Genomic DNA, 12,645 nt, shown 5'->3' on the forward strand with positions numbered 1-12,645 from the left:
GTGGAATAAAGCAAAACACCATCATGAAGCAAGCAGCTGTCACTGAAGACTGAAGGCACAAACGTCAACTATAGCAAATCAATAGTCTTTCTATTAAATACTTCAAAAGCATAAATGTGTGCCAGCCATAAGCCAACAATAAACATAATCCTCTTCAGATCACTAACTTTAAATGAGCAATGACAATTTATGAGAGATTAAATCAAATCAATGTATTTCATAGCATTGAATGTTCTGTTGATACTATAATAACCACCTGTGCCACCTTCGCGCTCATAACTGCTTACATTTTAAGCCACTACATCGAGGTGCTACACTGTCATTAGCTGAGGTGGAGGGAGTCTGCTGAGTCTGGAGTCTGCTGAGTGTGCTGCCTCATTGTCCTGGATGACCGTGGTGGGCATCCTCTGGAGGAATAGGGCCTTGAGGGCTCCACCATACTGGTGTCTCCAGCACTGGTGCAGGAGCATCCCCCATGGGCTCGCCTGCTGGAGATAAGGGGGTCAATGTTGGGGGGGGAGGGTGGGGGAAGATGAAAAGCTGCTTACTCTAAGGTTGCCCTGAGAGGAAGGCCCCAGGGCAGCTGGCACACACTCCTCCTCCAACCGGATGAACGCTGGCACCTGCCTGTCTCCATGAAGGGAAGTGTCACCCGGAGGGAGGACCAGGTTCCACGTCTCCCTTTCGCTTAGCCACTGCTGCATTGAGCCCATGGCGACAGCAATGGAGTGCAGGTCAGAATGCATATGGCTCGAGTGGTCAACCAGACTCACCAAGGAGCTCGACAAACTCTCCACTGAGGAAGCCATAGGCTCATATGCCTGGGACATGGCAGATGTCATGGCTTGCATGGACTCCTCCATGGGATGTGCAAAGCCACACATGACCTCAGGCCTCTCAGAAATATTTTCCCCATGATTTTGCTGCACTTCCAGCTGTCCTCTCGCAGCCTCAAACAGGATCATCATCTGGATGAGGCCAAGCAGGGGCCTGATCCCCAGCAGTCCTCTGATTGTCAGGGGTCCCGGCTGTAACATGCTCCCTCAGCTGCTGGGACATTCTGTGTCATGACCACCAGCTTGTGACCCAGATTCTAATCTCAAACCCCGCGGACCATGTGGATGTATCCGCGCTGGCAGAGCTGGAAGAAGAGGCAGGTGCCGGTGCATTCTCTGGGGCATTGGCAATATCTTCCCCAGAGGAGGCAGCCTGTTTGTCATGGTGTGCAGCTGGTCGAGTGTGGGCACCTGCAGTGGCAAAACAAACAGAAACACATTAAGCATCAGTGCATCATGAGGTCAACACTTTAACACACATTCCTCCTGTGATCACATATGGCTGCAACAGTAAATCTAACAGTTCACCCTTACGCCTTGACGATCCTGCCACGCCATCAGCAATTGCTCAACCTCCCTCCCCTCCAACTAACTCTACTGCCTCCTCCTCTGCTGGTGTGAGTAATCTCAGGTTGGGCACTCCTCCATCCGTTCTGGTCTGCTCACGCACATTGTGCGACTGTTTATGCTGCAGGAGAAGCTGCTGATTTAATGATGATCAAATGATGCCTAAAAAGTATTGTCCACATGCATCGGCATCACTCTTTCTGGACTGTCATTCCCATGCTGCATCCAAGCGCATACATGTGCAACACTTATGCATTCTTCACAATCATGTGGCATTTGGCACCAAGGCTGATCACACATTTGAACACATGCCATAACTGTCCACTGTCATATGCACACTCTCACAGAGCCATGAAGCAGAACACTTGTACACCTTTGACAACATCACTTACACTCGGAGATCCGAGCAAGTCATTGACACGTTTCTGATATTGGACCCAGGTTCTACATGTGACCCCATGGTTCGATATCTCCTCCGCAACCTCTATCCAGGCCGCCTTGGTTAGGTGGGAGAGTCCATCCCTTGGGAAGAGGACCTCCCGCCTTTCCCTGACAGTGTGGAGGAGAGGCTGGAGGGAGGCATCACTGAACCATAGGTCCTGCCTGCTAGCTGATGTTATGGTGCTGGTGTGGGTGGTGATGATGGGTGGTGATGGTGGGGGGTGAAGGGGGCGCAAATAAAAAGGGCAGTCGGTACTGGGTTTGGAGAGATTGCAAGAGATGAAGGATTCCAAAAAAAAAAATTACTTAATTTATGCAAGGTTTAAAGTAAAATCCTCAGTGAGATGATAGACCAGGCAGGCTGCTGAAGCTCCAGGCTTGCACTGCAAAATAATTTATAGCCGTGACATTAATGGTGCTTTGCAGATTAATGGCGGGTTGCATCGATGAAAATCTGTCCCTGCTGCATGATTGCATGTGTCTCTCATGCCCGCCTCTGGTACTTAAATTTAAATACATAATCACGTGGGAAACAGCAAAATGGGCAAAAGCGGAAGTGTTACCAGCTTCTAGCTCCGCCATCGGAGACGCTGCAGGACTCATAAAATACCGCCAAGGAGGGTGACAAGTTAAAATGTGTGTTAAAAATATTAGCGTATTAAGGCAGGATAGGGTCTATTGCCCAATGAAAGGTTCGATACATTAATGCACAGAGCATAAGAAATAAGACAAGTGAATTAAAAATGTAAATTCAGTTTAAGGAGCATGACGTAATGGCCATCACTGAGTCCTGGCTACAAGCATGGCATAACAAGGAGATAAATATTCTAGGTTATAAGGTTTTTGGAAACGACATGAAAATTGGAACAGCAGGAGTAGCAATTTTGAACAGGGACACTATTGCAGCTTTAGAAAGACAGGATATCTGTAAGGGAGATCAGACAGTAAAAACATTACGGGTAGAATTGAGAAATAGAAAAGGATTCAAGAGTATAAAACTAAAAACAAGGGCTTATCTAAGGGCAAAGAATAGTAGAGAGCCTCTGGATTGGGAGAGATATAAACAACAACAAAGAGTATTTATAAAGTTTTAAGAGCTACAAAAAAGGAATATTAGTAAAAGCTTGCGAGGGATATCAAGGGCAACACTAATGGTTTTTATAACTTTATTAAGAGAAAAAGGGTGGCTAACAGTAATGTAGGCCCCAATGACACATGTAATCGGGTAATTGGAAGTGAGGAAGTGGCAGACTTACTAAATAGCGACATTGTAACAGTCTTCACAGAAGAGGATGACAATAAGGTACCAGAGATACAAGGAAAACTAAAAATAAATTTCTGTACTAGATCCATTTTAAGGTACATCACAACTTTTAAAATATTACTAGTTAACACATATTCATTCAGCCTTATCGTTTTACAATATTGGGCTGGATTTCCATTATGGAGGTGGGAAACAAGTCTGATTTTGGGTCTGAAACCAGCCTCCTGTGGGAAGCTGATTTGCATTGCAATTTTCAAATGGGTCAACCCTTAATTAGTATGGAGTCAGGTTTCCTGTCAACTTAGAGCCAGTAACATTTGTGCCACACAAGTGGCAAGCAATGACCATCTCCAACAAGAGAGAATCTAACCATCTCCCCTTGACATTCAATGGCATTACCATCGCTGAATCCCCCACTATCAACATCCTAGGCGCTACCATTAACCAGAAACTGAACTGAAGTAACCATATAAATACCATGGCTACAAGAACAGGTTAGAGGCTAGGAATCCTGCGGGGAGTAATTCACCTCCTGACTCCCCAAAGCCTGTCCATCATCTACAAGGCACAAGTCAGGAGTGTGATGGAATACTATCCACTTGCCTGGATGGGTGCAGCTCCAACAACACTCACGAAGCTCGACCCCATCCAGGACAAAGTAGCACGCTTGATTGGCACCCCATCTACAAACATTCACTCCCTCCACCACCGACGTACAGTGGCAGCAGTGTGTACCATCTACAAGATGCACTGCAGCAATGCACCAAGGCTCCTTAGACAGCACCTTCCAAACCCGCGACCTCTACCAACTAGAAGGACAAGGGCAGCAAATACATGGGAACACCACCACCTGCAAGTTCCTCTCCAAGTCACACACAATCCTGACTTGGAACTATATCGCCGTTTCTTCACTCTCGCTGGGTCAAAATCCTGGAACTCCCTTCCTAACAGCACTGTGGGTGTACCTACCCAACATGGACTGCAGCAGTTCAAGAAGGCAGCGCACCACCACCTTCTCAACGGCAATTAGGGATGGGCAATAAATGCTGGCCTAACCAGTGATGCCCACATCCCATGAATGAATAAAAAAAAAGATTGAAAATGGCACTGGGTGAGTTCAAATGTGGAGCTCATGTAGAATCCTATGGCAGCCATCACTGAGGCTGCTTGTTGTCCTGAGTGAGAGATCTGCCTTCCACAGCACAGAGGGAAGTGAGATATGACAGGGGAGCTGGAGGGCTGGCATGTTGAGGAGAGCAGACCCTTGCTTCATTGATACCAACCTGGATCTAATGCTGGAGGCCGTCAGGGAGAGGAGGGAGGTCCTCTTCCCAGATGGTGGCAGGAGGAAGCCACCTTGTCGTGCAGAAGGGGCACCTCTCTGTTCAATTTTATCCCCCTCTGTCCCCTCTTCCTCCTCCTCTCTTAACTACTGCTCCTCAAGATCCATAACTCACAGGCAGGCCATGTTATAGAGAGCACAGCAGACCACCACAATGACAGAGACCCTTGCAGGAGGGTATTGGAGGGTGCCACCCGACTGGTCCAGGCACTGGAATTGCTTCTTCAGAGACCCAATGACCTGCTCAATGGTTGGCCTGCTGAGCAGGTGGCAATGGTTGTTTTGCTTCTGTGCCTCTGTCTGGGGTTCCCATAGAGGGGTCAGTAGCCATTTCTTCAAGGGATTTGCACGCTCTTTGGGCGATGGATTGAAAATCTGAGGCAGCCTGGACTGGCTGAGGATGAAGGAGTCTTGACAGCTGCCCGGAAAGCGAACACACACATGGAGAAAGCTCTTGTTGTGGTCGTGGACCAGTTGGATGTTGAGCGAGTGGAAGCCCTTCCTGTTGATGGATCTCACTGGCTGGTCACTGGGTGCCTTGATGGCCATATTGGAGCCTGCACCTGGGGGAATCCAGGGATACAGATGCCCTCTATGCCTGTGCAGGCCCATCTGTGTCAAAGTAGTTTCCTGCCCTTCTGAAAATGGCATCCGTGGCCTGCCTGATGTCCTGCTGAGCTGCTGACTGCGAGATGCCATCTAGGTCCACAACTGATCCCTGGAATGACCTGATTGCATAGAAATTTAGGGTGATGGAGACCTTGACCGCTGCAGTAGGTGACTGCCATGGAGGCCTCAGGTCATTGTGGAACAGAGCACACGAGACCAAGACCATCTGCCTGGATAGGCACAGTCTCCTACGGCACTTGCGCTCTGTCATTTACAGGTAGCTGACTCTTGGGCTGTGCAGCCGATGTGTTGGGTAGCACCTTCCTCCCCTTGCAGCCCCCTACTGTGCTCCTCTGGCCTCCTGCTGTCCTGGAGGTTGCGTCTGCTGCAGCTAATCCTGGCTACCCCGTCCAATGTCAGAGTACCTGTTCCCATCTGAACTCACTCAGCTGGTATTTGTGCACTCACCAGGCCTTCCCCTGCCAACCCCAACTGCCCAAGTGATGCCAGCATCCTCATGTCCCTTTCCAGTTTCCTGCCACTCACCACTGAGAGAAGCAAGGCTTGCAGCTGCAGCAATGGCCACTCTGTGGCACTCTGGAAGCAGCTGCACTTTACTTTGTACCTGTGCAGTATTTTAATCAGCCTTTCCCATAGCCTTATGGTTCCCCTCTGTGTTCACGACTTCTACACCCTGCTGTGTTCCCCACATGACGTCCTCCACATTCCCAGCCTTTGAAAATTAAAAACTGCTGCTGACAAGCCTATTAATGAACTCTTCAATGAGCTCAACAGGCCATTAATTGGAGGCGAGTACCCGACCCGTTACCTCCCTCCCGGCATCAATTTAAAAATGATGTTGCATTCCGAGGGCTGCGTGTCTCAGTGCCAACTTCCACAATGCGATATTCAAATCCTGCTCGCCCCTGCACCCACACTCAGTGGGCTTTTAAAATCTGGCCCATTCTATCTCATTTTGTTTTATAAAATATAGTTTCTGTCTATGAATATTTCAAGTGTTACTGGATTTTCTTTATCCTTGCAGTAGTTCTTTAATTACAAAACAATGGTATAAATGCTTCGTACATGATAAACTGCAATTAGGGGAGGTGGTGGTGTAATGGTAATGTCACTAGACTAGTAACACTCAGGCTAATGCTCTAGGGGCATGAGCTCAAAACTCACTGCAGCAGATATTAAAATTTGAATTCAATTAATAAATATGGAATTGAAAAAAAAAGGCTAGTCTAATGATGACCATGAAACCATTGTTATAAAAATCCATCTGATTCACTAATGCCCTTTAGGGAAGGAAATCTGCTGTCCTTGTCTGGCTTACATGTGACTCCAGGTCCGTACCAATGTAGTTGACTCTTAACTGCTCTCTGAAATGGCCTAGGAGCTCAAGGGCAATTAGGGATAGGCAATAAATGCTGAACTTGCCAGTGACACCCACATCCCACAAATGAATTTTAAAAACATATAATGAGCTTTACTGAGTAACTTGAATTGTAGACATCTCTGATGCAAAGCTATGCTTGCCATTGACATGGATTGTTATAGAAACAACACACGAGATAACTCATCTCACAGCAAACAACATGAATTGGACTTTTTAATCTCATTGCTCACATCACACTACATTTACTTTGCAAATTGCTTGGTCATTGAAACAATAATGGTGCACTTATATCAACATTGCATCTGAGATCTCATGAATGTCATAACCAATGTTCTATCTCTTTAACCAAGGAAAGAGAGGGAACAAAGGAGAAGGAAATAGGATGAATCAGAATCAAATTAGATAAAGTGAAATAAAGAGAAAGCAAGAAAGATTAAGAGTGAGAGAAAAGAGAGACAGAAAGAAAAGGTAACAAAAACATTTTAAAATATAAAACAGGAGAGGACATTGCAACCCAATTGTATTTGAAAATTGTTGAACTGGTCCTTAAGAAGTTAATGAGTGAATGGCAGGGTAGATGTGCGAAATGTACAAACATTTTGGATCCATGAAGTACAGAACCAGTGATCCCACCCATCATGATCAGGAACATGGAACTGCTTTCATAAGAACATAGGAAATGCTAGTTGAAAAAAGACCAAGGTCCATTTAGTTCTTCTACTATCTTGGTAGATGTGTAATGTTGGAATCATAATGGAGTTGTTGTCCAATCGTAGCAATCAACCTCTATAAATAGTCTACAACAGAGCCAGAAATGAGGTAAGGAATCCTCAATTGTAGAGAGCTTTGGAAACCATAGATCCAAAATCACCCTTTTCCTCCCAATCATGTTACACTTACATCACATCTCAAATTACTCATATATGGAGCCAGATTTTCAAGGGGCCACAGGGTCAGACCCAGTCTGGCCACCATTTGAAAATCGCAGTCCCGGTGGTCGCCTCTGGGACAGTTTTGAATTTTCAAAGTGCCGGTGGGGGAGGGAACTGGGATTGTGCATGTTGCCAATTAGCGGGCCATTGAGCTCCTTGAGGAGTTTGTTAAGGGGCCAGGGTGTTCAGGAAGGCAATTTTTAAATCCGCTTTCAGCGATCCTGACCAGTCTGGGCACAGCTGTCAGGGTTGCTGCAGGATAAAAGGAATTTTTTTTTCCATGTGTGGTGAGATTAAATTCAAGGGGCTAACATGTGCCGTGTCGAGCACTACACCTCCACTTGATGTCCATGGCCACTTCCCATCCTCCTTACTGACCTGGCCCTTTCATGAGCTGCCTGCTCTCCTCGGTAAGGCAGTGACAGCCTCCAGCATGGCTGTCGCCTGCCTTTGCCGCTGGTGCCAGGCAGGCAGCTCCCACCTCCTGGAGGTACTCGGCACCTCTAATTGGGCACTGAGCTCATATCCTGCCCAATTAGGGCATTCAAAGATCACATCGCAAGAGCGACATAGGTGAAGCGCGGGGTTGGGACCTGGAATTCATTCTCAACCCCGCTTTGAAATCCAGCCCATGGTATCACAAAATGTTATTTTCTAAAATAAATTTATCTAATTTGTTTGAGTGTGGAAACATCTTTGAATCCTGAACATTATTGCCTTCTGACACAACAGAAGTGTGGATGGCAAGATTGACGCAAAAAATAATACCAAGACAGATATAAAGTAAAAAAAAACGAAGAACTATTCACTATACCTGCTGGAATGAGGTGCCACCCTTCTAAGTCTCCAGGATTATGTGTTATAAAGGCACCATAAATCACATCATTAACAGGGTCTTTAAGACATAAATTATCAGTCCTAAATAGCTGTGGCAAGATTAATTTCTATTAATGGTGTAAATCCAACAATGACCCTCAATGGGGAGCCTCACGATGAGAAGGTAATTTTTTTCAGTTTTAAGGAACTTGTGGGGAATCAGAATTTATGGCTTATTGCTTCTTCACCACTAATTGCTGTATTTTAACAAATTATTAATGGCAAGTGTCGTTGATGCATCATTATATTTCTAGCAATTTCTGGTCCATGGAAATAGTATTCCAGTGCTTCATCTGCTTTATGCTTTATTTCACTTACTGCAATTTTGCCCAGGTCAATGCCGTAGTTGAGTGCTTTCCAGGCACACTGCTTGTAGTTGATTCTCCAGGGTTCCTCGAGACGCTCTTGCATACACTCGCCTTTCTCTCCCTTGGCTCCATCCCGTCCTGGGATTCCTGGGGTTCCTGGGATACCATTCGTTCCAGGATTACCTTCCCGGCCAGGAACACCCGGTGAACCCCGCATACACACTTCATTATGCTGCATTAAAGAGAGAGAACAAAGATCACCAGTTACAATCAAATTTTGCTGTCCAAACAGAACAGAAATGAACAGAAATGACCCATTACAATAGCTGTTGAATGGAACAACAACCATGTTACTCCTGTTGTGATTTGCTACAAGTAACATAGCCAGTATCAATGGAGAATAAAGATTTTATTGAAGACAAAGGGGCGTGATGGAGTGTGTTATCTGGGGTGGATGCAGAAAGAAGTGGGATTGGAAGGGTACAATAGGATGTGAATAGTGAGGGATACAAGGAAACAGTTGGAGATGCCTTTGTCTGTGATCCTGATCTAGGAGTGGAGAGGCCACATGAGATGGCAAGGTTGAAGGGGTGGTCATTAAAAGAAAAGGTTATATGGAGAGAGAGGTTAATGCAGGTCAGTAAATTCAGAGGAAAAAGACCAAGATGAGCTGATGAACAGAGTAAGTCATTCAGTGCAGAGTCTGAGGGAGGAAAGGAGGAAGAATATCTCGGTGAGAAACTTAGGTGGGGTAGGAGATCATAAGGATTGCAAAGCAGAGGAAAGAAGGGTGAGGTGCTTGAAGGAGAAGATGTCATCAGAGGAGTAGGGGAGAAACCAAAGGGGGATTTGGTGATCAGGACCGGGCCGCCACAGTGGTTTGAGAGGGGCAGTTGGTCGAAAGTATAGTCAGGTGGGTAGGCTTCAGTCAAGGGAAAGCTGCTGCTACCTATGAGCCAAGTTTCAATCAGAGCCATTGTGTCAATGCAAATGTCCACAGTATGGTCAGGTAATACTGAGGACCTTGTTTGTGAGTCAATGGACATGCTGGAGGAAAATGTGGAGAAGATTGGTGATTAATGAAATGGTGGTAGAGTCTGAAAAGGCAGTAGTGGGTGAGGTGACATGGACATGAAGGATTGGTGAGGTTAGCCTCAGAGGGTGTGCTGGATGGGAAGACCAGTGAGTGAGGAGGATGCGGAGTTAGGGTGGTTTATAGGGAGTTAGCAACAGGTGCCTTGGTGGGCGCTTTGGAGAATTCCCTTCTCTGAATGTGGATTGACTGAATGACGGGAAGAAACGGAGAAGGGCTTGCGAGGGGCCAAGAGAAGAAATAAGGAACACAGATAGAAATAGTGAACTACAATCCAAAATATGCATGCAAATGGACACAGTGGCATTCAGGCTAAATAGGCATGGCAAAGATTGGAGAAGATAATGTCCTGGTCGTAAACAGAGGACAGGGAGGAGACTGCATGAGAGAGTCTCAAGTTAAAATGGAAACAAAAAGGCCGAGGATGAGAAAGAGTCTACCAGGAGCCAACAGGGGTTGGGTCCAGCAGAGGTGAGTAGTAGCTGAATAAAGAATTGGATTTTTCTTCACTAGGTAAACCATTGAGCACAGTTAGATTGTAAACATTGTATCCAAGTTACCTGATGGAATAAATGTTCACACTGTGCCTCGAAAATGGCTAATTTGCACTGTACTGACTACTGCTGGGCTATAATACTCAGTGATTATCATATTAATGAGATCAACAAAGAGCCTGTCATCAGTATAAGCGTGTGATACTGTTGAGCTAGACCCAACAATTTTTAGAGCTGAGAGAAATGGTGAGGCTTTTTTTCCAGTACTGAGATTTAATTGTTATTGTTTTTACATTTATACTTGAGCTTATGATCCTGCAGAGCAGATGAAACCCAAAAATATGCCAACACCTATGCAGGAACAGTGTTTTTTATATTTCCTTTGGGACATGATTTCCTCTGATTGCTGTGTTTATTGTATTTTAGCAATGTTCCAAGTACATAATGGCTTAATGTTTCCTCAAAAATGAGTTAAACTACACCTGCACTTCCAAAAAAATGTTGGTTCTGCTGGTGGCCTCGAGAGCTCACAACAGCTTTGTTTCTGTGGGGCCCCTCCCATATTATAAATATTACACGGACCCCCGTAACACATGTATTTTTCTGTATAAAAATTAGTTGTACAACTAAACAAGGGTGTAATGTCTGCAATTCCCCAGTCCTCTGGCACTGTCTCTACCCCAGCAGCTGAAAACCTGGAAGCTCTATCTCTTTCCTGTTGCTCCATTTAGTCTGCTTCCTCTTCTATCCAAGTCTTCCACAGATAATTTGCAACGATGAGTGCAGATCCCCTTTATGAAGGGCAGGATGCCTTTAAGAGGTGTAGGCTAGACATGTCTCATGCTAGCCAGGCATGCTGGTAGGACTCCTATTGAGCGTGGAGCCAGTCAGCAGCACGTTCCGTGCTGGGCTACACACTAAAATAGTTGAAATGAAGAGGTAGCACAAAGTTTGCATGTTCTCTGTCTCAACAGTACCATGCTTCATGATACCTCCCTCAAAACAGGCTTAAGGAATTTCCCCACCATCTCTTCGAGATATTGAGTCAAAGGACTCCGTCTGCTCCGTTTATGAGATCCACAATCAAGTTATGAGGCAGATTTTAGTCAAAAATGGGAACTTGTTTCACGGAAGCAAGACTCTGGGTAAAAGTAAACAGTGATTAATTCTTCCTCCCATATCTCAAAATATGGGAATACCTCCGCTAAACCCGATGTGGAGCCGTGCATTTCCCATGTCATAGTTGATGAGTGAGCTTGGTAAATGGCACTGGATTTAAACATCGAGAATATCAAGTTGGCAGACACCCTGTTATCGGTCCTGTGTAACCCCACCCACCCTGCTGAAGACAGTTGCCCCATCTTATGAATCTGATTCATGGGAGGACAGCTGCTGGAAACATTACCATGACACTGAACCAGCCCAGTGCTCTCTACTAGAAAATGGCCCCAGTACCTTGGAAACTCCAGTGGGATACCTGGATACATTTGGGGCCCGTAACCCTTGGTTTTGTGACCATGCACCTAAACTTTGTGTATTCAGGTCAATGGAGACTATGGCCAGAAGTTTACTCCCTCCCAAAGAGCAGTTTGGTGGCGGGGTGAGAGGCGGGGGGGAGCGTAAATGGAGCGAGAGGCTGTGGCGGGCCTTCCCAACCCGCTCCCTCCTCTGCTGACACTTTACACAGGGCCACTTAAGGGCCTCCGCCCACTGCCACGGGGATTTTACCCTTGGCTGGCGGGCGACCCAGGCCCGAGAAAAGCTGCCTGTTCAAAGTAGGCAGCTTTCTGATGGCCTGGGCGGTAGGGGGGGAGGGGTGGTGGGGCCTCCTGATCAGGCACCCTGTGCCCGATGGAGGGCTGCCCCCGATGCCCCAACCACCCCCAACACCCAACACGCTCCCCCATCCACCCAATCAACCACCCTTGCCTCGCTGGGACCTGACCAATTGCCCCCAGTAAGGCCCCAAAAACTTACCGGTTTTCTGGGGCTCCCCGACATCTTCTGTCTTTACCTGGGTTGCAGTCCCAGCAGTGGCCACCGCTCTCAGTGGCGCTGCTGGGACAGAGAGGTGCCGGCCTGCTGATTGGCCAGCAGCTCCATTAGGGGTGACTTCCTGCCTCAATGAAGTGGAAGTCCCACCTCAGACTAATTAAAGGACTGTAAAATGCGGTCCGGATCCCCAGGCCGGGCAGAGGCGGGTTCGCCACCGACCTTTCAGTTGGTGGACAGCTCCCGTCCAATGGGGGTAAAATTCAGCCCTATCTGTCAGGGATAGAATTTGGAATCTATATCTGGACCTTATTTTTGTTTCTCAACACTATTGTCTATTGGCATCTTCAGCTGTCACAGTTCTTAGAAGGATCTGGGGAGTTTGAATTCTTACTTTACTCTCCCTCAACATGTTCCCTTTCTTTGTATGGAGCTGTCCTAAGTATCACATTATATTTAATATTGATTCTAAGGGGCCATTGGAGTTTG

General features: G+C 46.5%; 1 protein-coding gene across 1 annotated transcript in view; it reads right to left on the reverse strand.

Moving 5' to 3' along the window:
• LOC137369639 (collagen triple helix repeat-containing protein 1-like) overlaps window positions 1-12,645 on the reverse strand; it is a 57,731-nt gene that overhangs the window by 25,071 nt on the left and 20,015 nt on the right. The window contains exon 2 of the mRNA XM_068030973.1: window positions 8,588-8,809. Coding sequence (XP_067887074.1) covers window positions 8,588-8,809 — 222 coding nt within the window. The remainder of the gene's footprint in view (window positions 1-8,587; window positions 8,810-12,645) is intronic.

This window comes from Heterodontus francisci, chromosome 5, assembly GCF_036365525.1.
Source record: "Heterodontus francisci isolate sHetFra1 chromosome 5, sHetFra1.hap1, whole genome shotgun sequence".
NCBI classification, from domain to species: domain Eukaryota; kingdom Metazoa; phylum Chordata; class Chondrichthyes; order Heterodontiformes; family Heterodontidae; genus Heterodontus; species Heterodontus francisci.